This window comes from Lichenostomus cassidix, chromosome 6 (assembly GCF_008360975.1).
Source record: "Lichenostomus cassidix isolate B80296 chromosome 6, HeHo_3.0, whole genome shotgun sequence".
Lineage (NCBI taxonomy): Eukaryota > Metazoa > Chordata > Aves > Passeriformes > Meliphagidae > Lichenostomus > Lichenostomus cassidix.
In genome coordinates, this window is record NC_139487.1 from 29,500,858 (window position 1) to 29,525,775 (window position 24,918).

General features: G+C 49.3%; 2 protein-coding genes and 1 long non-coding RNA gene across 3 annotated transcripts in view; 1 reads left to right on the top strand and 2 right to left on the bottom strand.

The window, feature by feature from the left end:
* The first annotated feature begins 12,908 nt into the window (after positions 1-12,908).
* Positions 12,909-16,050, top strand: ADO (2-aminoethanethiol dioxygenase). Its single transcript, XM_085064252.1, has one exon. It carries the CDS (start codon positions 12,965-12,967, stop codon positions 13,709-13,711), a length of 747 nt encoding a protein of 248 aa, XP_084920378.1. The 5' UTR covers positions 12,909-12,964; the 3' UTR covers positions 13,712-16,050.
* A 1,627-nt stretch (positions 16,051-17,677) lies between these two features.
* On the bottom strand, positions 17,678-20,313 carry EGR2 (early growth response 2). Its single transcript, XM_085064251.1, has 2 exons — positions 19,916-20,313; positions 17,678-19,571 (listed from the first exon to the last, which is right to left on the bottom strand). Exons 1-2 carry the CDS (start codon positions 20,091-20,093, stop codon positions 18,364-18,366), a joined length of 1,386 nt encoding a protein of 461 aa, XP_084920377.1. The 5' UTR covers positions 20,094-20,313; the 3' UTR covers positions 17,678-18,363.
* Positions 20,314-21,030: 717 nt separating this feature from the next.
* LOC146435567 (uncharacterized) overlaps positions 21,031-24,918 on the bottom strand; it is a 63,945-nt gene continuing 60,057 nt past the window's right edge. Inside the window, exons 5-6 of the long non-coding RNA XR_014853006.1 lie at positions 24,717-24,881; positions 21,031-21,909 (exon numbers count right to left, since the gene is read on the bottom strand). This is a non-coding gene — a long non-coding RNA (uncharacterized LOC146435567). The remainder of the gene's footprint in view (positions 21,910-24,716; positions 24,882-24,918) is intronic.

Sequence of the window (24,918 nt, forward strand, 5' to 3'; positions counted from 1 at the left end):
ACATTTATGAGCACCAAAAAAATGATTCACCAGTCCCTCACTAGGAAGTGATATTGCATCACACCTCCACGAAAATGGCAGAAGAGATGCATTGTTTCACAGGACAGTAAAGTGCTGTATTCTCCAAAATAAAAGTATTAAATCTGCAAGTGTGTATGACAAATGAGAGGAGGAAAATTGTCAGTGCTCTGGGCAGCAACTGTCAAACGCTTGTAGCACTATTAAACATTGACAATCTGGTCTAGGATAAACTGCAAGATGCGGTTATATTGTACAAATTACACCACAGCCCAACCAGATTCTTTTCTATCTGATCTATCACTCCTTGCTCCATCCCTCAAGCGAAAAACAGTGAAATCCTTTCTTGCCATATAGTGAGTGTGTTCTCACATTCTCTTACCTAACTCAGTCCCACACTCTCTGACCCACATCTTTCCATCTCAAAACAGGCACTCAGTCTTGCCTGTTGTCATATACCTTAGCAGTACACCTGCTTCTCCCCTTTGCCACACAGCACCATTACCCAGGGGCTCCAGTGCTTCTTGGGTCAAAAGGCACAGGACTGCTGCACAGCTAGCTGGCCTAGGGGAGCCCCAAAGCTCTCCCAGCTTCTGTGTTACACAGATTCTCACCTTGTGGCTCACACTAAGAAGAAGCTGGATACACATATGAGGCCGCTAGGAAAGGAGAAAGCAAGGAAGTTTTAGGTTTCAGCATGTATGCCACATGGCTTCAAGGATGACATACTGGATAATAGGTTTTTTAGTTCTTAGAACCATACCTCATGTTGGACATGCTCTCTGCAGTTATGCTGGGCGGTATCAGCTTGTCAGCACCTCAAAGCCCTGAGCATGCTGCACTCTGCCATGCCTTTTAATTAATGATCTGCTTCTTGCACAGCAGGCAGCGGTAGGTTTGCAGCTACATAACTACCGAACTGACAATGACAAGCTGACATCACCCAGATTAAGAGGATTTTCTTTCTTTTAATCTTATTCCTTCTCCTCAGCCTGCTCTCTGTTCCAAGAGGTCAAAGCACTATCCCTCCAGTTCACTTAAAAGTGATGCTCCTCCCTCACCTACAACTCTCCTCTCAAAAAGCTACACTTCTAGCACCTAACATCAGCAGTTCCAAGCATCGGAATGACAATAAAACTTGTGTTGCTTTCCTCCCCAGCCTGCTGCCCTCTGTGCCAGAGATAAGGGACACCTAGAATCCTGGGAACTGCCACAGAAGAGAATGGCAAATTTTTGACTCGCTCATTTTCTCCAAAACTCCTTTAACTCTCTGCAGGAAGACTGGCGGGCCTGTTGCTATGCAGATCTGCTGGCCCACAGCATGCCAGAGGCTGCTGTCAAATCAAGGCTTTAGGAGCAATCACAGAGCAGCAGGCACATCCAAACAGCGCTGGAGAAGTCATCTGCAAGGAAGAGCAAGTCCCATGCCATGTAACATGAAAGCAAGTTGTAAGTATTTATTCTTCCATCACTCCTAAACTCCCAGGGACTGGGACTCTTTAATGTAACTCATATCCTCCAATCTAGTAACCTCAGTTCCCTGGAGACTGGTGCTGTAGGACACATAGACAGGGCTGAGAGCTGAGAAGCTCTGGGATTTCTGATGTATCCAGGCACACTGGGAGAAAGCCAGAGCAATGCAGGACTCCTCATGCAATCCATCTGCTTCCCTGGGTTCACCCAGAAAAACAAGTTCGCTGTCCACCAGCCCTCCCGCTCAGCCCTCAGTCACACCCAAAGTGCAGAGTGGAAGGAAAGCTGCTCTCTCTATTCCAGCACTGCCTGTGGGCTCTGGTGAACTGACCAACAGCTCCTGTCCCACAGAGCTGCATCTAAAACAACAGCCAAGGGGAGGAGACACACCAACAGGGAACTTGACTGAGTGATTTTTCTGTGTGGTAGAGAATGAGAGACTATATTCTTGATACAGTTTCAGACAAGACCTCAGGGGAACTCAAAAAGAAAATGGAAATGCCACTTCCTTTAGAAAAACACACAAAGCACTGTGTCTGATTTTCCACTGGTGACCCTTACTGAACATCCATGTAACGCAAACAATTTTCACAGATACTCCTCATGTAACTAAAAAAGAAGAGAATCTAATTTTGTTTGGTTTGGAGAAAAAGCTACTGCTTTTGGCATACAGAAACATAAGTAACCTGTTAGCAAGAATTTTAGAGAATGTCTCACTTTGGTGAACATATTCCCTCAAGCTATTTCTATGCTTTAGGTGAGCATCCAGTGTTTTACTCATCTCTTTCAAAATTATCATTATCATCAGTTAATGAATGTAATAAAGTCCTGTATTACAATTTCCATCCAAAAAGCCTCCTTGTTGTGCATGCACAGCACTCCACTGAAGTCATGGAGACAGTGCCCAGACAGAGCAGACTGGAATAGACAGAGACAGTAACAATTACCCAGAAAAGTGAATGGTTCTTTTCTTCTGTATTATAAAACCTAATGTACCACAGGAACAGAAGCTTAAAGGCCACACAGTACTTTCACTTCATGTGTGCATCTTCCAGTGATGTCAGCTGAGTGTGAGCACCTGATTCTCAGCCAGTGTAACTTCTTCCAGGAAGTAATTTCAAATGTATCCCATCAACTCTGGGCTCAGAGTATCCCAACAAAACTTCACGTCTCTCCACACCATCCACACTTGTACTTAAAAGTGGCAATGTTTAGCTTGTTTAAGTAAAACTTGTCAAATACTGGAGGCTCTTTCAAAGCAGAAAGCATTTTTAGACCTTGGCTGCAGTAAAAACATTCTCTGCTCTCTGGAGTTTAAAATGGGATGGCCACATTTCTAGGCATAAAGACTGCTGATAACTTATGGTGAGATTACCATGAGTGAGTTTAAGAATTTAACAAAATGAAGACTGCTTAAGCCATCTTCACCATGACTTCTGCATAAAGAGCAGAGTTCCTGAAGTTCAGCTGGTTCCTGAAGCACAGCTGAAGAGTGACAGTGTTAAGCTACGGCATCATGATTGCTTCTAATTGTCTCTTTTATATTCTAAGAGCTAAACTATCCTTGTTCTAAGGCATGGGTCAAAACACTACAATAAATGCAGGTCATGGAGCAGAAGAAAGGTTATTTTTAACTTGTTAGGCTTCCCACAAAGTTTTCATACATAGATTTAACCAATTTCATCATTTTGGTTACATCAGAACATCTTTATATCAGAACAACCAACTTTTTGTTATCAACCCCCCTTTTTTTTAATTCTAGTTATATGCCATTCCCTTGAACTCAAATAGCTCATATTCACACATAAAGATTGAGATGAGATAATGGAAATAAAATATAATGAATCAACTGGTTTTGTACACAAAATAAGCATCTGTAATTATAAAGCAGTCAACTCACTGACTCTGCCTTGAATTACATTACACACTGGCCCCTCGGATCCCAGGACTTAAAATCACCTTTGCTCTCTCTGTCACAGGTCAAGTACAGCTCAGCCAAACCAGGAGATTTGTGCCAAACAGTTTGTATTTTCAACCATTAAATACTGAATTCTCTTTTTAGGAGTCACTCAGGAGTCATGCTTGCACAATTATTTGCATACACAGACACTTTATTTCAGCCTCAAATACAAAAAGCTATTAACAGTTGGCCAGATTCCGCTCTCATTTGCCCCAGTGCAAAACCACGTCATTTTCATTAAGATCAGTGGAGCCAGAGTTTCATACGACACATGGGAGAGCACAACTCCTTTTTCACTGAGGCAGCTCACATCACCAGTGAGCTGTGTGCCTGTGGCACACCTAGCGTGGAGGTTTCTGATCTGTGGCAGACACCACCAGCTCTGCTCACTGTCCTTCTAACTTCTCTGCAGCCTCACCACATCCCTCATGGCCTTAATATTAAATGGACTTTGTTTCACTGACAGACCAAAGCACGCTCCTTATTCCCCTTAATTCACTGGACTTAAAAGAAGCACACTAGCTGAGTACCACTGAACAAAAGACAAACTTGTTTCTACAGTGTATTTACACACAATAAAATGAACCAATCAAGCAAACAAACTGTACACAGTGTTCCCTATTATTAACTGAAAGAAGAAGAAACTCTCTTCAGTACTTCCAGTACTTATGAAAGCACACTTAGGACATAAGTAACCCAGGGCTTACATCAATTACTTGGTCCTCAAAGTTTTGAGCCAAGTTTTCGCCACAGCATTGACTCCCTGGAACCCAAAAGAGTCAACAGATAACTGGTCTCCAATGCTGTTTCTTCAGCACCTTCCACATTGAGAGCAAATTTTGCCCATTCTCCCTGATAGATCAAGCTGGTTTAACTTCTCCTGGAATCCCTCTGCTCTTCATGTCACAGCCACTGTCACACTCTCAGGCACGGTAACACCCCCAGGGTAACACCTGGCCAGCAAGGGACAGGCAGCTGGGTGCCAGTGGGCACCAGGACAAGTGCACTGAGAAACAAGCACACTGCTGCCAATCAGTCAATTACAACAAGCACAAAAGCACACAGCTAGCCTGAGAGAATAGAAATCTTAATCCCAATGGCCCTGCATACCCACAATAGCTGGGCTAGGAGTCACTGCTCTGCTCTTCTGCAGATACAGTGTTTGGAAGTGCATAACCACTCCTTCTTTCTGTTAATGTAATAAAGCAATTCCCAGTTACAAAAAATGTGACCATTTTGTGACCGTGATGAGGTTCAGAGGAGGTACAGCCCTTGGTATGCAACACACACAGAGCTGTGGCCAAATGAGCTCTCATTCCTCCCATCAGGCAGTCTGACCTCAGACAGGACCCACACACCACCCCACGCCGCACCACCCCGCAGGATTACATGCCCTGCAGACAGTTTTCTGCCACCTTGCGCAACCACACAGCCTGAGAGGCAAACTCCCCCAAATGCTTCCCTTTGCATTGAGGGAAAAGTAATTTATTTCACAAATACAAGGCACAGGGGATCACCCCAGCTTAACTACTGATCCATGCCAAACAAACAGTGTTTTCAAGGACCCCTTCTGACACTCTTCCACTGAATAATTTAATTGAAGGGAAAAGCTTGACATGTCACAGCACAGTATCACTGATGCTAATTCACATGTCTTTTTTTCCCCATTAGAATATATGGAAGCAGACGATTGTCACATTTGTCAAGTGGGAAATGCTAAGAAGTGGGTTTCAACTCTCTGGTAAACCTGGGAAACAAGGCAAAGGGCCAGCCAGCCCCTGTGTGCACAATCCCCCAGTGACTCAACCAGAGCATACCTAGATGAGGCAAGAACCAAGAAGAGAATGAGATAATTCTGTTCCAAATGTGCACAGACAGATTTGCAAATGGAGAATGTGGTCACTGTACTTGGAGTGTTACCGTCTCAATAAAGCAGCAGTATGAGTCTATGTATTCAACATTTTGATTCCCAGGTAAAGCCAGGATAAAAGCAAATTTACAAACAGCTCTTGACTGCTTCAAAAGGACATCAGGCTGCTTGGACAACCTTGCTTGCACCTTCTTGTGTAGGGAATGAGGGGCTGAATACTGTAACACAGTATTTGCCTAGTGTAAGTCTACTATCACCTTCAGAGCCTTCTACCTCAAATACCCATATGCTGACACAGCATACATGAGTTACACATATGTTTTATTTACCTCTGTGTACACACCAACAAACATAGATGCAAATAACCCTGATAAACCAGGTACTTGTGTGATTTTTTTTTTAATATTCTCCCAAATATTTGCCACTGTTACTGCAATCCTTTCTGAAGCGAGTAGCATCAGAACAAGTCCAAGAGGTTACATGAATGAGGACCTCACTTCCCACTTCACACCAGGGAAAACTTACACTGTATAATAAGGACAAAGCTTTTAGCATAACTCAAAAGCCACAAGGACTACAGCCTACTACAGGAACATAGCAGAAGAGATCAGAGATTTTGTTCTGTTAAAAAAAAAAAGCGAAGTGTGCAAAGTTACTCAGTTGTTTTGTGGACTTAAAATTGTGTTGGCATCCTCATACAGTGTCGTAAATTTAAGTACACACATAAAAATACAAATACAATTACAACCCAGCCCTGAGTTCCACGCAAACAGCTCTACGTGAACCATGTCAACTCTTGTGTGCAAGGCCCTGCCTATGCAGGGCTCTCTGCAGGATCAGGACTGTAACCTATGTACAGAAATGCTGGTGAAGTGTGTTTATGTAATATGTAAATAGATAAAGAAAAGTACATTCACACCAGCTACTGAGGAAAGAAAACAAATCATTTTTCTACTGCAAAAAGTACTGAATCACTTACCATCTGGTTTGTGAGGGGAAAAAAACCTCAGTCCAATTCAGCTATGAAGAAAATCCTGTCTAAAAAAAGTAATCACATGCTAGATCCCCCTAAGCTCAATTTCCAATCATTTTAACACAGAGACATGGAGAATTTTGTTTTCCTAGAGACAAAAAAACCCCAACAAAACTAACAGTAAGAAGGACGTGTGGCTTGTTAGGCCGTGATCGTGCAAACTCTAAATATGCAGCTATGGGAAATAGTGGAAACTAGTTTTCAGGAAAAAGTGGAATTTCTGCATCAGTTTCTGCTGGAATTCATTCTAATTTTCCAAGAAAAATCTGCCACACTTCTGTTACCGTGATGTGAAATGCAAAAGTAAAATCAATATATTTATTTTATCTTTTTGTATTTTATTATTTACCTGCCTTTATACCTTGATAACTTTGTGGGCTTTTTTCCTCAATCATCTGAAGTTATGCCATGCAGAAGTGATATGTTACTGACAGGTATATTATTCTACCCAAACAAGAGCATGTGGTCATGTAAATACGCTGAGCACTACAGCACAACCAGTAAAGGTCGTGTTTATGGCTCTGGCAAAGATCTGTCACTTCCGAACTTGTGATTTATCACTTCATCCTCAAACACACCACTACTACCTTCATTTTTAAAGAAACTAGAATTTTTGTATCATCATTTTAGTCCACGCTTCAGAACCCAGTCTACAAACTGCACTGATCTTCCAAAGGCTTTTGTATGTCCCCTTTAACAGCTGTATGTCATGAAATCAAACTTCCCTGTTCCCTCCTTGCCTCGTTCCCTGCACCACACTAACTCACCTCTTCATGCTGCTTCTCTGGAACATCCCCCTAACCTCATTCACTGGCATTTCACCCACACTGGCATCTCTTCCTTCTCTTTTTCCTTGATATTTTTCTCTACTAACTAATTGCCAATGTTTTCTAATTGATGTTCTTTGATCTGGTTGATCTCTCAAAAAGAGATCAATGCTATGCATGGGTGACTGTAACAATTCTGCGGGTCTTGGCCTTTTTCTTCTGCTTCCCTCAGTCCACCTCACTTGTGCCAACACTTGAATAAAATTTCCTTCCTCCTCACAGAAGCGTGGAGTCTAACCATTTATCTACGGGACAAAGAATGATTTTATTGGCTTTACCAATTAACCTAAATTATATAAACATCTGAAAACACTGAAGGGAATTTCAATCCCACTAAATACCTTACCCACTGAGTTTTACCATTAACCTCTTTTGCTACAGAACGCTAAGTCTTTCCATTAAAAGATATATCTATTACTTATTTAAAATTGAAAAATATTCTTTGTCTGTTTTTTCCTTCTTATATTTATCATTGTTGACTAGCCCTATATAGATCACCACTGGGATAAACTTGATCCCAAATCATTCAGAAATTAGGTAGTTCTCTCTCTTACTGAAAAATGATTCTTAAAATAATGTTACATGTATAACCAAAGGCAATCAAGTTACTATGGCTTCACCTGTGTGACAATCATACCCAATCCTCACTTGTAATTGTGAGAAAGAAAGGCTTAGCTTCAAGATATTCTGTGCTGAAGCATTTTTGGCAGTGAGTGAAGGCTATGAGTGAGCACCAAGCAGTGTGACTCAGTGGCACAGCAGTAACTCTTTAAGCCACTGAAAAAGGATTACTTCAGACCTTGCTAGTAAGGTTGTCCCAGAGTTGGTGTGTGACCACTGCTCAGCACAGCACAAGCAGTGGCAGAACAACAGCTTGTAACCTCTGGGACCCCAGAGGTAGTGAGCAACCTACTGCTACCTGCTGCCAACCCTCGGGCTCCAAGAGAGCAGATTCACACCCTAGCCTAGGACAAAAGTGCCCTTATACCACACCTATCACACAGCGGGTAAAAGTAAATATGGCACTGAGGTCAGTGATAATGGGAGGGCAAACATGCACAGGGCTTTCCCTGCAAGGGAGCAGCTTCCCTCCTCCTCACACCCAGGGTCGGCCCTGGACAGTCAGCAAGTTGAAAAGGAGTAAGGCCATGGCTAATTCACAGCACCCATCACCACAGTCTAACCTGGGCAGCACCAGAGGCATCAGCACAGATCTGATTTGCACCAATGGAAAGCATTAAATTGGTAGAGCTGAACTCAGATGATCAGAATAAGGCTCATTATCCCTGCAAATTCATGCACAAGGAGTTGCATGCTGCACAGCCTTTCCTACTCTGAGTCACTCCAACTCCTGCTCTAGGCTGTTCTGTAGCAACCTGTCAATAAAACTCATTAATTATGTGCTTTATAAAGAAACAGTGCATTTAACGGAGGGGCTACAACACATGAAGAGTGCAGCGAAGGGTGAATTATGTGGTTCATAGAATCGTAGAATGGCCTGGGTTGGGAGTGACCTTAAAGATCATCTACATCTAGTTCCAATTCCCCTGCCATGGGCAGTTCAGGGACACCTTCCACTACACCAAGCTGTTCAGAGCCCAGTCCAACCTGGCCTTCAACACCTCCAGAGACGGGGCAGCCACAACTTCCCTGGGCAACCTGTGCAGGGCCTCACCACACTCACAGCAAAGATTTTTCTTCATAATATCCACTCTAAATCTACTCTCTTTCAATTTGAATCCATTCCCCCTTGTCCTGTCACTAAATGCCCCTGTAAATTCTCTCCATCCCTCTTGTAGCCTCTCTGGAAGGCCACAATTAGGTCACCCCCAAGCCATCTGTTGTCCAGGCTGAACAAACCCAATTCTCTCAGCCTCTACTTGCAAGAGAGTTGCTCCATCCCTCTAATAATCTTGGTCGCCTTCTCTGGACTCTCTCCAGCAGTTAATGCAATGCAGGATGCATGTCAGTAAAGAAGTGGTAAAGGTGGGTGGAAGTCTTAATGTTACATAGATCTGCTTGATGTTTGGTATATATATGAACCTAATTCCCCTTTTGATTTCAGTGCAGTTATATCTAACACTCCCCTGTGTTTCTACTGATATATAAATTCTCTGATGAATAATTGATAACCAACTTTCTTTTACGTAAGCCATTACTGGAGAGCCAGCAGATATTACAGACATGTTGTTTGTCTTTCTCTCTGTTCTCATCTGAGTCACATTTGGCTACCATTCACATCTAGCTCCTTCATTGGTAACAGCTATTAAAAAAAACTACACCTTTGCAGAACCAGTGGCAGGAACAATGTAAAAAAGATGCTCTTTGACAGAGATTCTTGGGCTTTGTCCTATGTAAATACACATCTGCAGCTGGTGGCAACATTATAATGGAGGATGGTTTCTGTACCACCTGTCCAAACTCTACATCTTGTAAAATATTCTGGCATTGTGACACAACATTTAGCAACAGGTAACAACTGACCTTCTACACAAGCAGCTGTCATTTTCATCCACTACAGATGGTTTTATCTGACAGTTACAGGGAATTCTAATTTCTCAAAAGAAATTAGGAGGCTATGGTGAGCAACCCCTAGAAGAAAAAAAATTAACCAGGAGTTTTTCACTAACTTGGAAGGAGTTGTAATATAGAACAGAAATAAAGAAGCAAGAAGTTGTTCACAGTGGAGTCCAGGTAGAAAGGGGAGGAGACTGAAAGCAGTGGGGTGGGGGAGGAGAAAACAGCTGTGACACTTCTCAGCACGTTCTCTTTCCGTGTGTGGAGAAACAAAACAAACACAGCAGGAGACCAAAACCGTAACCTGAACCTGACCTCCCGCTCACCGGTTCTGTGATAAAACCTCCGGCTGAACTTTGGTCATTGCATCACGAGCACAACGCAGTCCCAAAGCCCAGCCAAGCAACAACACTGTGAGTTTTTTTTCTCACATATGCTCAAGATAGTAGAGGCCAGCTAAGAATATGGCCTTTCAGAAGAAAAAACACATCAATTTAATTGCCAGTTGGCTGGACAGCTTGCTTTTCTGTTGAGGTTGGTTTGTGGGTTTATTTGAATATTACTGCACTGAAAAAATGTGGGTGTGATATAGCATTTAACTGGAACATTAATATATTTTTGTCTGTATCTGTTAGAAATGGCAATCATACAGCAGTTAAAAACATTGGAGATCATAAGGTGATCAATTATGCAAAATATAAACCTCATCACCAGTTTAACATGGCACCAGGATTATCCACATAAAGATGTTCTTAAAATCTTAATAAATGTCCTTCTACATAGGACCTATGATTCACGGTTTACAGACTGAAAAGCACTGGAAGGGTCAAGTAACTCACCTAATATCACTCAGCAAGTCAAGATCAGGCTGAGTTCAGACTCAGGATCCTGCTTTTCCATGCTGATTTTTCCTTCAACTGCAAGTTACTCCAGGCGCACAATGTACTACAAATACTGAGCATTTGTTTCCACAAAACAGCTGATTTTTGTGCTGCATAGAAAAAGAATCAGTGTGTTCAAAAGTGTTCTAGCACTCACTTGCAAGCAAACTGCAGTTTGCTGAGGCAGGACATAAATGGGCAGGCAATAAAGAATTCATCATTATCAGTGATAACAGCCAAAAATTCCAGGGCACATCTCCACAATTAAATTGACTGCCCCTGTGGAAGGAAGCTAAACAGAAGAGCACATTGAACATGGAGCCTTTCCACTCCCTCGGCTTCTGACAAAATGCAAGTTGCCACCCAGTGCAGCAGCAATGAGACTGTTGGTGTCCTCAGCAGTTCATTCCCATACAGAAAGTCTCACAGGCCTTTAAAGACTTTACCTCTCCACTTGGGATAGTGCCCCCTCATCCTAAGCATTCTGCCAAGCAGACCTGCTCCTGTCAGGTACAGAATTACACACCTGATCTTCACTCTGACTCCCAACACTGGCACAGGGCAGACTTGACAAATCACTTAGCACTTAACAAACAGCTGAAGATTGTAATGCTTTGTAGCTTCAGGTGCAACTTGAAAGCAGCAAGTCAAACGAACATCCTTCTCTGCGGAGAGAGATGCTATGATGCCAGGACTGGAATTTGTATTCTGTGCACCAAACTTATTTATAGAGAGTACAAAATAGGTTTGGGAAAAGAGATCTAAGACACCATCTTTGTTTACAACATCAGTATTTCATCCTCTACTGGGCTATCACATGCCACAACACTTTTATTTCTGATTCACGTACTTATCATCCATGGTAGGGTGGTGAGACAGTGCAACAGGCTGTCAGTAGAAGCCGTGGATGCCCCATCCCTGACAGCGTTCAAGGCCAGGCTTAATGGGGTCCCGAGCAACCTGATCTAGCAGGTGGAATCCCTTCCCACGGTGCTGTGTTCTAAGAATCAGATCATCTTTAATGTCCCTTCCAACACAAACCATTCTGTGATAATGTGTAAGAATACCATAAGGCCACATATATCTTACTTAAGCTTAACGCATATCTTACGACTTGAGTTTGCCTTTAATCAAGACACATTGGTTTACCCTGCTTTAAAATGAAATGTTTTAACCTGGCAGGCTGCAGTCCCTAGAGTAGTATTTAATTAAGTATTATCATTCAGCTGTTTCTCAGAACCCTAACCAGCTGGGCCTAGACCTACAACGGTACTTACATGCAGCACATGCAAGTAATTGAACTCAAGGTGGTATGAGTTCTGTTTATTTCTGTGATCAGAGCTGAACTTTTTTTAAAAAATGCCAGCATTAACAGGTTAATTTCTGACTTCAAAAAGAAGGATTTTCTGGGCATGATCTGCTACGCACAGCCATGCCAATTAGAAAGAAGGTAATAGGATCATTGCCACAGATATATAAATTAAATAAAAACCTGGCAGAATAAATGCAGTACCCTTTTTGTACATTAGCCTGAAACAACCACATGCAGGCTCCACCAGCCTGGAGCCGAGCCAAAAGATTATCCATCCTTTCTGTCACACATGTCTGAGGATCGGCATCTGGAACTCTGTGTGCTCGTCGCTGTTCACCTGTGGTTAAAGATAACGAATTCAGACACAATCACACTCAAAAAGCTATCATAAGGAGATGAATGAAGGACAGTGTGTGTCGTACAGCACGACCTCGACCCAATCCTGAAATGAGGGAGGCAGTACCAGAAAACTCAAGTCTGATAAATTTGCCCGAATGCCCTGGCTGTATCAAGCACTTAGGGATAAAAGATAAATTGTCTATGCAGTTGTTATACGTCCATGACACTGCACTTGCACTGCCTTGCTCAGTTTTACATGGCTTAACTACAAGCCAAGTAACAAGTTGCTCCCGCGCTTCCTCACTTCCCCACAGCGATGCGGGTGGAAATACGCGCCATGGGGAACTTATTGCCGCGGCTTTCCCATCCCCAGCGCAGCCCCCCGGACAGCTGTGCCCCTGCCCGGATCACGGAGAGCGGGACCCCTCAGCCCCGGGGCAGCGGCCGCTCCCGCCCGCCCATCTCCCCTCACACCCGTCTCCCCTCACCGCTCAGTGGCGGCCGCCACAAGTTGTGGGAGCCGCCCGACCCCGCGGCCCCCCGCGGCCCCCCGCGCCCCCTCACCTCTGCTGCCCTCCTCCTCCTCCTCCCTCCGCGCTCCCCCGGCGGGCCCCCAGCCCGGACTACGAGCCCCGTGGTGCCCGGCGGCGGCGCGGCTGCGCGGCGGGCCGGGGGGCGGCGGCGGAAGCCGTGCCGGGCTCCGCCCGCCGCGGCCGGGCCGGGCCGCTGCCGCCATGCCCCGGGACAACATGGCCTCCCTGATCCAGCGGGTGGCGCGGCAGGCGCGCATCACCTTCCGCAGCCCGGCGGGCCCGGCCTTCGGGGAGAACCTGCACCGCCTGCAGCAGCTGCTGGACGAGGTGCGCGCCGAAGACTTGCACTTGGCGCCGCGGGGGCCGTCGGCCGCGGCGGCGGCGGCGGGCGGGGGTCCGCCGTGGGCCGGCGTGGTGCCGCCCGTCAGCTACATGCACATCTGCGAGACGGAGAGCTTCAGCATGGGCGTATTCCTCCTGCGGAGCGGCGCCTGCATCCCGCTGCACGACCACCCGGGCATGAACGGCATGCTGAAGGTGCTGTATGGCACGCTGCGCATCGCCTGCATGGACACGCTGCCCGCCGGGGCTGGGGCCGCCGCCGCCCCGCCGCCCCCCGCCGCTGGCAGCGGGCCGTGCCTGCGCGCCCTTTTCCGCTCCCGCCAGCACTACACGCCCGCCTCGCCGCCCTGCCTGCTCTCGCCGCACACCGACAACCTCCACCAGATCGACGCCGTGGACGGGCCCGCCGCCTTCCTCGACATCCTGGCGCCGCCCTACGACCCCCAGCACGGCCGGGACTGCCACTACTACCGGCTGCTGGAAGGGCTGCCGGCGGGCGCCGAGCCACCCGCGCTGCCGCGGGAGGTGTGGCTGGTGGAGACCCCGCAGGCCGCCGACTTCTGGTGCGGGGGCGAGCCCTACCCCGGGCCCCGCGTCTGCCTCTGAGTCGCCGCCGGCGGCCTGGGCCGGGCGGCGGCCGCTGGGGACGATATGCTTTCGCCCCGCTGAGAGGGGAGCCCGCCGCTCGCCGTCCCCCGCCCGGCCGCCCCACAAGCCCGCCGGACAGCAGCACCGCGGGGACCCGGTGTTCCGTGGCGGCCGGCGCTGGCTGGAGCTGCGCGGGAGCGCCGCGGGTCAGAGCTTCCTCTGATCGCGTGCTTCGTAGTTGGGGGGAAATAAAGCGCCAGCGTGTTTATTATGTCCTTGAGGCCGATATGCGGGAGCAGCACGGTTAAACTGTGCAGCTGAAGGGTCGGGGAAATACTCCAACATCCTGTGTAAATAGTTAGGGCCACGCATCAGGGAGGGAGGATCAGGCTCCAAAGGGAGAGTAAATGCAATAAGAATTGTCACAGGGCACCCCGGCTTTTCCCAGAGTGGCTCCCACTGCCAGAGCCATCTGGCACCACAGGGCCAGGAGGACTAGCTCAACAGGTTGTTGGACTAGCTGCGGCCTTTGGGGACTGTCTCTAGAGCAAGTCTCAAGAAAAGCTGTATCCTGCTAGTAAAAAACAAATCCGGAACAACAACTGCTCCTTCAGTAAATGCCAGTGATCGATCCCCAGGGCTGGAGTTACGGAAATTCTCGCTCCAAAGGGACATTGTCAGGTTCAGAGTTAATTTTCAACAGTTCTTTAAAGTGTCGCATACAATATCTCACTACTGCAACTGAGAATTACTGAGTGCATCTATGCATACTTCCTTCAGCAAGAAGGAGATGGTCAGCTGCTAATAAACCTCGCATGGAACCTCTAACACAACGGTGGCAGAAGGTGGCAGAAACTGGGCATCATAAGAGAAAAAACAACTATCCACTGTTACAGAAGCTGTTCTAGAAACATGGCATATTTGCAAACCCTCTATATACAGTAGCGCATACCCTAGGCACTGATAAGATTTGACCTGATGTTTTCTCTTTAAAGCGTGGTCTGTGTTTTTATATGGACAAGTGAACGCTTTGGGCCTTTGAAGCCTTCTAGTTTCCCTCTTTATACTATTTATAAAGACTACTTTTTCATAAGGCTTTTAAGTAAACTTAAAATAGAAGAGACACTACAAATTTCGCCTTGCTGTGATGGAAGCGGTCTGGAGATGCAGTTTGCCCACAGCACGGGATGCCATCTTTCTAACACAGGAGAAAGTTTTTCTACAGGTGAAATGCCCCATCTATACTGCAGGGACTGGTCTCGTGCCTGTTCATCCTAACGCACACTTCATACCCCAGGCCAGGGCAGCCTTGGCCATTGTAGTCATGATGTGAGAACTGAAGTAAGAAAACACAACTTAGCAACCTCTTAAGTGATGTACCAACCTGCTCCGGAAATCATTCCACAACTGGCTTTACTTTTCTGTGTATTTATAAAAGCAGACTTGTTTTTCCTGTACAGTGGCTTGTATGTGTGAATTTTTAAATTATTCTGATATGGCATTGCTACTTTTTTTCCCCCTGGCCTGCGAAAGAATGAATGTAATATACAATTAGCATTATTCATGCATGGATTAATTCTTTTGCAAGGAAGAATTGGTAGAAATTATTTCAGTTTATTTCCATTTATTCTTGGAGCACTTTAAGGTGTCTGATATTTCTGCAGCTGGCTTACCTGTTTTTCTTGGAATTCCCCTGCAGCTTAGCATTAGTTAACGTTTAACAATTCTTGATTGAATGTAGTCATTAATTATAAGGCAATGCCTCCCTGTGTTACAGCCTGTTTCTACCTCTCTCCAAGGCTAATGAAGACAGTCATCCTTTTTCAGAATTCCACAAAGAAGATAGCACGGTGCATGCAAACAGCTGTACTGGAAAAACAAACTGCGACAGCCAGCATTTTTTATCTCATCTGCTCTATCATCCCCTTAGGTCTTTCTCCTTGGTTTCTAATATTTTTTCCTCCACGTGTAAAACTTAGTCAAGATATTTAATGGGACAGGACTTTAATGCGTCTTTCTGAAGAGGACAGCATGGTCATGCTGCAGAGCGCTGTTAATCATGACAAAATGATTTCTTTTTTTTTTTTTTCTTTTTTTTTAATTAAGGTGTTATTATCAAAGTATTTAAAGCTGGAAAAATAGCAAAGAAAAACTGAGATGCATTTTTTTAAAAAGCCTCTTTGTGTAACTTCTTGCTTACTCACTAATTGAATCTTACTTCCTATGCTCTGGATATCTGTAAGCAGAAGGTTTAAGTCTGTAATGCCATTCCTTCTCTCTGCGGTCTGGTTATTGTGTTTTCACATCAGCAAAATAACTGTTATGGCTGAATTATAGAATAAATACAGGATATCTCACCACTGACCAGTCGTTACTTTCCTTCACAACTACAACAGCCTTGAGCCAAGTACGGTACAGAGCGCTAGTTTCTTTTGCCTGACAGTCCAAAGCGTGACGGGCCTTTCTTTGGGAGGCGACACTTAGCACTGGATTCTCGGCCCAAATCCTGCAAGCAAATCCAGGCACACCCATTATTGCTGCTTTTAAAGCTGGCTGTCTAAGGGACAGGAGTGTAGGACCATTGATACTGTGCGATGTGAGATGCTCTTATAGCTGTACACTAGTCACCAGCAGTTTCCTTAGGTCAGCTCTTTAACAATTTCGGTGTTCTTGTTCTGTGTTGTGTCTCATTTTTGCTTTGGGTTTAAATTTTGGAGCATGGCTGGAGACAGTAGTTTAGAGAGTGCTAGGGGAGCCTTGGATTGTGTGTCTGGATAGCTGAGAGAGCAGTTTTGCTCACGATGCTCTGGCTATGACCAAGCTGTGGTTATCCAAGGCCATGGTAGTACCAGCAGGTGAGGAAGCCACAGCTTCTGTGTGAATTCCCTCCAGCAGCCAGCCATGGTCTCTTGGGGGCCAGGACCACATGGGATCAGATGGCAAAACTGCAGCCCAGGATGTGAAGGCTTACTTTTGCTGCTAAGGTGGATGGCAGGGCAGTGAGTGTGGCAGTTCTGGAGCAGCAGCGTTCTGTGGTTTCTCCTGCACAGGCTAGTCCATGACCAACTTTAGAAGCTGTCTAGATTCAGAACCAGGCATGTCACTTCAGCTCCCACTGACTGCCTCTTCCAAGCAGAGAGCAGCTGCCCCAAAAGCCAGCACGAGTTCCAGATGGGAAGCAGGTTGTATCAGTCAGAAAAGGGAGGTGCTGCTGAGGCTTTGCACAACGGGACATAGCACCGGGGCAAACAGAGGCTGGGAACCACCAAGGGCTTTACCCCCTTGCCCTGCTGTGCTGGGCTGTGGCGGTAGTGAGATCCGTCCTGCACAGCTCACTTCGGCGGTGCGGGCCGCACCGGGGATCTGTGGCAGAGGGGCAAGCCCGCGGGGCCATTACGGCCTAGCACCGATGGCAGGACCCGAGGGTGGGCCGAGGCCGGGATAACATCTTAAAAAACAATAACCAAAATAATTTTGCCCAAAAAACCCAAAAAATCGCGATATTGCGGCCCTATGGGTTCAGCAAAAACAGTCCGGCTGTGCCGCGGGGGTGAGCGCCGCCGCCGCGGGCCGCCGCGGAGCCCCCAGGCGCGGGCGCGGCACCGCCCGCGCAGCCCCGCGCCGCCAGGAGCCGCTTCCCCCGAGCGGCGGCCGTCGGGGCGGCGGTACTCACTGTTCCGGAGCCCACTCGCGGAGGTTGCCTGGGGCGGATCGTAACCGCGGAACAAAACAGAATGAGTCAAAAAAAACCCACCCCGCTCCCTGGTTAATATTATCCCGTCTCTCGTCTCCGAGGGAAATCCCCGCACCCAAAAGCGAGTGTTTGTACGCCGAGGCTTTGCCGGGTGGGGCGGTGCTCCCACCGGACCCGAGCCGGGCTGCCCCGCAAGCCCTCCGCCGCCGGAACCCGGCGCGTATCGGGGTCGAGCGGGGGACACCCCTCCGGGGGTCGGGCCAGGGAGCCTACGGAAATAAAGATGTCAATTTAGCATAATTAAGAGATTTATTTGTCGTCTTTTATAAACGTTGTAAGCACCTACCCTATTGTCGAAAAGTTTATTTACAGAGTGGCCAGAAAGACAGCCTCCCCCCTCCTTCCAGCCCCCGTTAGTGGTTGTGCATTATTCGTGTTACCTGCGGCGCACTGGGTCCCGGCCGACCACGGGCGCCGGTCCCAGCCCGAGTATTTACATCCTGTCCCAAGTCCTACTACAAACGGAACACTTTTAAGTCACCAAAAAGAAAAACAAAAACAAAACCCCAAACCAGTGCGTACAAAAATATAGTCTCTAAAAAAAAAAAAAATCCCAATATTAATAGGCAGAAATGTACAGCCATACTAAAACCAGGGAGGGAAAAACTTTCCGGTCTCGGTGTCGCCGCTGTCGTCGGAGCGGATCGGTAAGGCACCCCCCCACATGCAGACAGGGGACCGGGCTCTACACCACACAAGGCACCAAGGACACCTCACCACGACGGCACTGCATGCATCCATCCTCCCGCCGCAGCCCCTATGTACACCCGCCGCTCCGGCCCGCTCCGGCCCGCCCCGACCCGGGGGAGCCCCGCGGCGCCGCCAGGTGCTCGTCGCGCCCCACCGGGCCCTGCTCCGCTCCGCGCCCGCCGCGCTCGGCGGCGGCTCCGCGCTGGGTCCTGCGCGTCCCGCGCCGTCAGGGCGTCCGCGTCCGCGCCGCGCAGGGGGTGAGCGCGGGGCCGCCGCTCCCGCCGCCGGGCTGCGGGCACCCGCCAGCGGCGGCGGCGGCTCCTTTCCTTTCCTTCTGGCGCAGGTGGATCTTGGTGTGCCGCTTCCTCTCGTCGGAGCGGGCGAACTTCCTGCCGCAGAAGTCGCAGGCGAAGGGCTTCTCGCCGGTGTGCGTGCGGATGTGGGTGGTGAGGTGGTCGCTGCGGCTGAAGTTCCGCATGCAGATACGGCACTGGAAGGGCTTGTGGCCCGTGTGGATGCGGATGTGCCGGGTGAGCTCGTCGGAGCGGGAGAAGCGGCGGTCGCAGCCCTCGGCGGGGCACGGGTAGGGCCGCTCGTGGACCGGCGTCTTGCTGGGCCGATTCGGGTACTTGCGGGGCCGCAGGATGGGCCGCAGCGGCAGGTGGTGCGGGCTGTAGGCGCCGGCGGGCAGCCGGGCGCCCGCACCCTCGCCCCCGCCGCTGCCTGGAGCGCTGCCGGGGGCGGCGCCCGCCGGGGGCGCCCCCATCGTGAAGTTGCGGATGGTGGAAAGCGGCGTGAGAGGCGGTGGGACGCGGAGCGAGTCGAGGGGGCAGGGGAAGGGCTTGCGGTCGGGGCCGGCGTGCAGCTCTCGCTGGCACTGAGGCGGCGGGAAGAAGCCGCCGTACTCGGGGATCATGGTGAAGAGCCCGCCGTCGGCCGCCGCCGCCTTCGGTGAGGGGTAGGAGGGCGGCGGGGGAAAAGGCAGTGCCCCACCGCCGGCGGCGGGCAGGAAAGCCGAGGAGGGGTCTTGCGGGTACAGGTCACCGCAGCCTGAGTAGGGCGGCGGCGGAGGCGAGTAGAGATGCTCCAGGTCGGCTGGCTGGCCCTGTGCCATGGTGCAGCCGAGGGCCCCGGCCAGCGGGTTGGGGGAGGTGGCGGAGGCGGCGGTGGCCGAGGAGGCGGCGGAGGAGGCGGAGGAGGCGGCGGAGGAGGCAGCAGAGGAGGGCGTGCTGACCCCCTGCAGGATCCCCGCGCTCACGATGTTGATGATGCCCTCGGGGTAGCAACCGGCGCCGGGGTACTGCGGGTCAATGGAGAATTTGCCCATGTAGGTGAAGGTCTGGTTGCGGGAAGCTGGGGCGTTGGGCGCGAAGCCGCCACCGTAGGGCAGGTCCAGGGCCCGCTTGTCGCCCATGTCCACGTTGATCATGCCGTCTGGGGGGGCAAGGAGCAGGTCAGCCCTCCGCGCCGCCACCCGCCGGGCGACCGGCACCGGTCCCAGCCACCGCCCGCCCCGGCCCAGCGCAGGGCTGCGGCGCGCACATGTTGCGCTCCGGCTGCAGGGGGGCTCCGCGCCGACTGCAACTTTCCCCCCCGAGCTGGGTGCGGAGGTAGGGCTGCCGCGAGGGGCGGCGGGGACCCCGGCCGGGCGGCGGGGGAGCCCCGGAAAGGGTCCCGGCGCCCTGTCCCTGTCCGACCCCCGCCCGCCGCCCCGGGTCTCCGCCGCCCCGCCGCTCTCCGCGGGCGGCCCGGCCCGCACCTGCGAGGGCTCCGCTTACCTCCTGCCACACCGCTCATCTGGTCAAACGGCCCTGTCAGGTCGGCATTGGGGAAGATCGCGACCGAAGTTGGCAGCGCGGCGGAGATGTCATCCGCGGGGTAAATGCCCTCGGGGAGCTGGTGCACGAACCCACCGAGGGTCACCGGGATCTTGTCCACCGCCTTGGCGGTCATCATGGGGGCGACGGGGCGGCCGGGGGAGCGGCGCTCCCGGCCGGCGGTGGGCGCTCGGGGCGGGGAGGGGAGGGAGAGGAGGGGGCGCTTCCCCCTGCCTCCCACTACCGGCGCGGGGGGACCGCGGGGAGCCGGCGCGGCATGTGCGGGCGGCGGCCGCCCCGTCGCGGCGGTGCGGTGCCCGCGGTGCCCCGGGAGCGCCGCGCTCCCGCCGCAGCTCGCGCTGGAGGACAAGTCTGGCGGTAACTATTTATGGGGGCCCCCTCAATGCCCGGGACGTCACTGCCCATATAAGGACTGAGGAACGGGGCCCGGCGGTCACGTGGGCGCCCGCGTGCGGGACCCGCCGGCCCGCGCCCGCCCCGACCCCCCCTGCCCGCACACCCTCCGCGCCCCGCGGGGGCGGCCCCGACCCGCCCCGGCCCCGCTCGGCCCCCGCCGCCGCCCGCCGCGCCGCCCAGGGGGGTATTCCGGTGGCGGGGCCCTTGTCCTAAAAAGGCGAGGATCCGGCCCCGCCCCGCCTGCCCTTTTAGGGCTCGTTCCGGAAAATTTTAAAAACGCTCGGAAAAGCAGAGGTGGTCCCGGGGCCGCCCCGCCAGACCCCGCTCACTTTCTCAGCAGCCCGTAACCGCAAACCGGCGGCGGGTCAGAAAACAGCCGCATTCACGGAATACAGCTTCTCCCTTCTTCAAGAAAAAAATAATTTAAAAAAATAATTATTTTTTTTTCTGAATTACGGGTGGAAAGAGCCGCCGAACAGTGCGACTCGGCGGCGCTGCTTTTTTTGGAAAGTGTCTGATCTATATATACTGTCGCGAAAACGGAACCGCCTGCTCCGCCGTCGCTGGGTTGTTATTGTATCGACGGGCACAAGCGAGGACGGGACGGGAAGGGGTGGCGGGGGGACGGGAAGGGGTGGCGGGGGGACGGGAAGGGGTGGCGGGGGGACAGGAGTGCCCCCCCCGCCGCCCCACCTCGTTCCGTTCTGACCCCACCGCTGCCGCTTTGCTCAGCTCAACCTCTTGCTCCCACAGTTTCCACCCTCGGTAACATTTCCACTCCCGCTTTTGCTTTATTTCTCTATGATCTCCTCCACAACGAGGGTATCAAACCAAAGTGCTTAAATTCTGGCTTTTTTTTTTTTTCCTCCAAAGTACTAAAAATAACCTCCCTTGTGCCTCCCTTCCCAGGAGAAACCAATCTTTCATACACTGTTCCAAAGCTTAGAGCTTGCAGCCCCTACATCTTCTTGCTGATGAGGGTGTCAGATGTAATTATTTTTGAAAGCTGTATCCCATGTCACTAATCTCATTACTTGGGGATATTTCATCTCGTGGCTGTTTATTCCTGCATTTAGGAAAGCAACTCTCACATATGGTCTGTAGCGTGCGAGGCCCCTTTTCAATAGTCTGCAGTAAAAAAACAACCCATTGACAACCCAGGCAGCAAGACATGGCAACATATGAGAGATACTACAACAGTGCATTCCTGTTCCAAAGCAACAAGCCAGAGAATACATAGGAAGGCTAAAAACTCTTTGCTTTCATTTTTAACTATAGATACCAATATTTACAGGTCTGGTACATTGCAGCCTGTGCCACAGAAGAGGGGCATGCTCAGGCATCCCAATGGCGCATGCACTTACCTCTGCCTTGGCTCCCAGGCACTGTCGAAGTGTCTCCCACGACTCTATCCATGCCACACCTCACACCCAATCTGAGAAAGGCTCTTTCAGTTCCTCAAGTTCATTGCCTTTGGTGATGCTCCAGGTTCATTACTTGTCCAGGCACCATAGAGTCCAGACTAGACAGCAGTGTCCCTGGAAAAATTTTAGGGACACTTGCTAAGAAATAGTAGGCATAAACCTAGATATTTGTCTTGATGGGTGATCAGGGAAATGTGCACAGTAATTAGTAAATATATAACAGTGTTTTTTATCATAGATTTTTGTTACCGGTCCTTTCTAGCACTTAATGTACAGCCAATACAGCTTGACATATGAGATTTAGTTGAAAGCAAGCTTTCAGTGGGATTCTAGATATTTTCATTTAAAAAACCCATCTCAATTTAAAAGTTAAATTGTGACAGAGAGACAGGTTCTGGGAAATTTGACTGAGAAGTAGGAGCAATTGTATTGTACCTTTCCGTTACAGCTGAGCTATAATTGTCTAATCGCTACTATGAAAGAACAAAATATTGGAATCTGTTGTGCAGTGGGGTGAGTTACTTTACGTGAATTTGAGAAACAGTAACTCTAAGTGCAGTATCCTCCTTACTGCAAAACATTGCAGATGTATCAGTTTTAGGGCTTATGGATATATTTTCCATCATTTTCTGGTATTAATTTAAAATACCACATGCACACGGATGACACTAAATCACAATGCACACAGGAGAAAGGAGAGCCAAGGTTTCACACCCCATCTTAATCTCCCATGAATCAGCTCTACCTTTGAACTAACTTGGCTAATTTAATGTTCTTCCAGTATGGAAAAGGATTCAATGAAAGACCAACACAAATAAAATTTATTGTGTCTCCTGGCTAACTTCACCTGTGGAATACTACTCAAGTTGACTTGGCTGGTTAATTTTAGAAGCTTTCTTAAGAATGGAGTAAATTGTGTCTGATTTCCAGCCTTTCCAGGGACAATCAAATCACTCAGCATCTTTCAATGGGGGCTTTGTCTGAATGGCAGCAGGATCTGGTGTGGGGCAAGATGGAAACCTACTTAATGCTCTGTTTCAGGAAGTTGTTGACAGATGAAACTCAAATGTTTCTGGGCCCATTTCAGATATCATTGCTGTATTGCTTTGCATGTGCTTTGTGCCTTTGATCCATGTTTGGCTGATTACAGCAGACTCTGGACTGCCCAGCTCGTGCTGACGTCAGTAGCCCTTGCATGCAGAAATATCCTACTGATTTTTGTGGTTCCTATAAACCACGTGGTTTCATATGACAGACAGATTGTTGGTGCAAATTGCCAAATCCTCACTCACACCAAGAGCCTTGAAGATGCCTAACATGTCTTACTGGATATAGCAGTGATTGAGGAGGGGTCAGAGCTGAAAGGCAGAACTTCTCTCCTATCCCCGACTTCTTTGAAACCAGGCCCCTTTGGGTTTACTGTATTTGCTCTTTTAACAAGTGCTAGCTGACATTGCACTGGGGGTATATTTTCCTGCAGTCATTCTCTACTACAAGTACCTGAGACAGAAGCTGTAGAAATAAAATCGTCCTTCCTCTATACCTGAGTTGAGAGTGGCTGAGGAAGAAAAGGCAGCTGTAGAGCTGGCAACACATTTAATCAGCTTAGCATCACACATTTGAGTCATCTCTCCAGGGGGTTACTCTGCTTTTGCAGCAAAACTCACCCGACCTCATGTGCTAACAGCAGCGATGTTAGTAGGTCTGCTTGGGGAACACACACTGCTACTTCCACTGCATCCCGCTGCTTTTGGGAGGGCTAAGGTGGCCCCAGCTCAGCAGGTGCCCTAGGGAGTAAGAACTCATCTGAGAACAGAGAATTTACAGATTGGAGATAAATGACCCTGACAACAGCAAAGAATGTCTGTCCTAAGTCTGGGCTAGAGTCATGTTGGGATTGGTGGGTTTTTAATGTTTCATGTAAAAGAGGAAATCTCCCCAAAGCTGGATTTCAGAGTTTCCTAAATTTGCCCCTTTTCACTGGGGGTAGAAAGATTTGTCATGTCCTCACAGGAAGAAATGCTTGTTTACTAATACCTTCTGTTTTGGCCAGGGGTGTCTGCTGGATTCCCAGGCTGCAGGCAAAAGCCACTTCCCTTCAGTCTGCCCTGCCTGCCCCTCACAGGCCTGATACAGGCTCTTAGCCTGCGCTGGCCAGTCACCAAAACCTGGAATCCAGCCAGGGGAACCTGCTGTAAACATGAACCTACAGAAAACAGCTGGCTGACTGCTGGCATGCTAGGGGAAGGGGATGGTTAAGGAGCAGAGAAGGCATCCCAATCTGCTCTTAATTACAGTACCTTGAAACCACTCTGTGGTTTTCAGCCAAGGTTGCTTGTTGTCTTAGGATGAATGCCTGTAAATTTGAAATAAGTAAATTACTTTATTGTGAGGACTTGGCTTAGAATAGCCATAGCAGCATTCTGAAGGGCTATTTAAATATCTATAACTTTTTCTAATTCGGGCTATGGGAATTAAATAAACACATGTGGAATCAGCAACCTACTAGTTTAAGTTTGTGTGGCTGTGAACAAGTAAGTGTGACAAAGAAAACTTCCAGTCAAATAAAAGCAACAACAAACTTGTTTGCTCAAAACTTATTCTCGTTATTAAACACGTAGAACATTTCCAGGATGTTCCCGTATACGGTTTCTAGCACATGTATTAAATCCGTAGTCCTAATTCCACTCACCCCATGAGTTCCCCTCGGAATACTCGAGGGAACGGATGCTCCCCGCCGCCGTCGGGAGGGGAGCGGGGAGCGTGTGCGAGCTCCACTGCCCTCTCCTGGGGAAAGATGCTGCCGCGAGCCAGCGAGGACACAGTAGCTGAGCAAAGAGCGACGCGTTGGGCTGAGTTCTGCTGGTGTTTCAACGCATAACAACACCCCTGAAGGTTTTCATCACAGTCGTGCTACTTACAGAGAGACTATAGCCCTGTTGAGTCAGAGGTCCCAGCCACAGCCTGTTATCCCCACAACCCCAAGTGTCGATAGGGGGATCACGCACTGCAGTGAAGTGTTTAGAGCAAGCCACAGAGGGGCATCCCTGCTGAAAGGCTAAAATATCAGCTCTGCATGCAGCTTTCTGGGGGAACAAAGAAAAAAAGAAAAAAAAAAAAGAA

Excerpts from the sequence above, each read along its gene's own strand:
- ADO (XM_085064252.1), top strand. The coding sequence starts at position 12,965 with ATGCCCCGGGACAACATGGCCTCCCTGATCCAGCGGGTGGCGCGGCAG.
- EGR2 (XM_085064251.1), bottom strand. The coding sequence starts at position 20,093 with ATGATGACCGCCAAGGCGGTGGACAAGATCCCGGTGACCCTCGGTGGG. Across the intron at positions 19,572-19,915 it reads GATGAGCGGTGTGGCAGGAG|ACGGCATGATCAACGTGGAC; the intron begins GTAAGCGGAGCC and ends TTGCCCCCCCAG.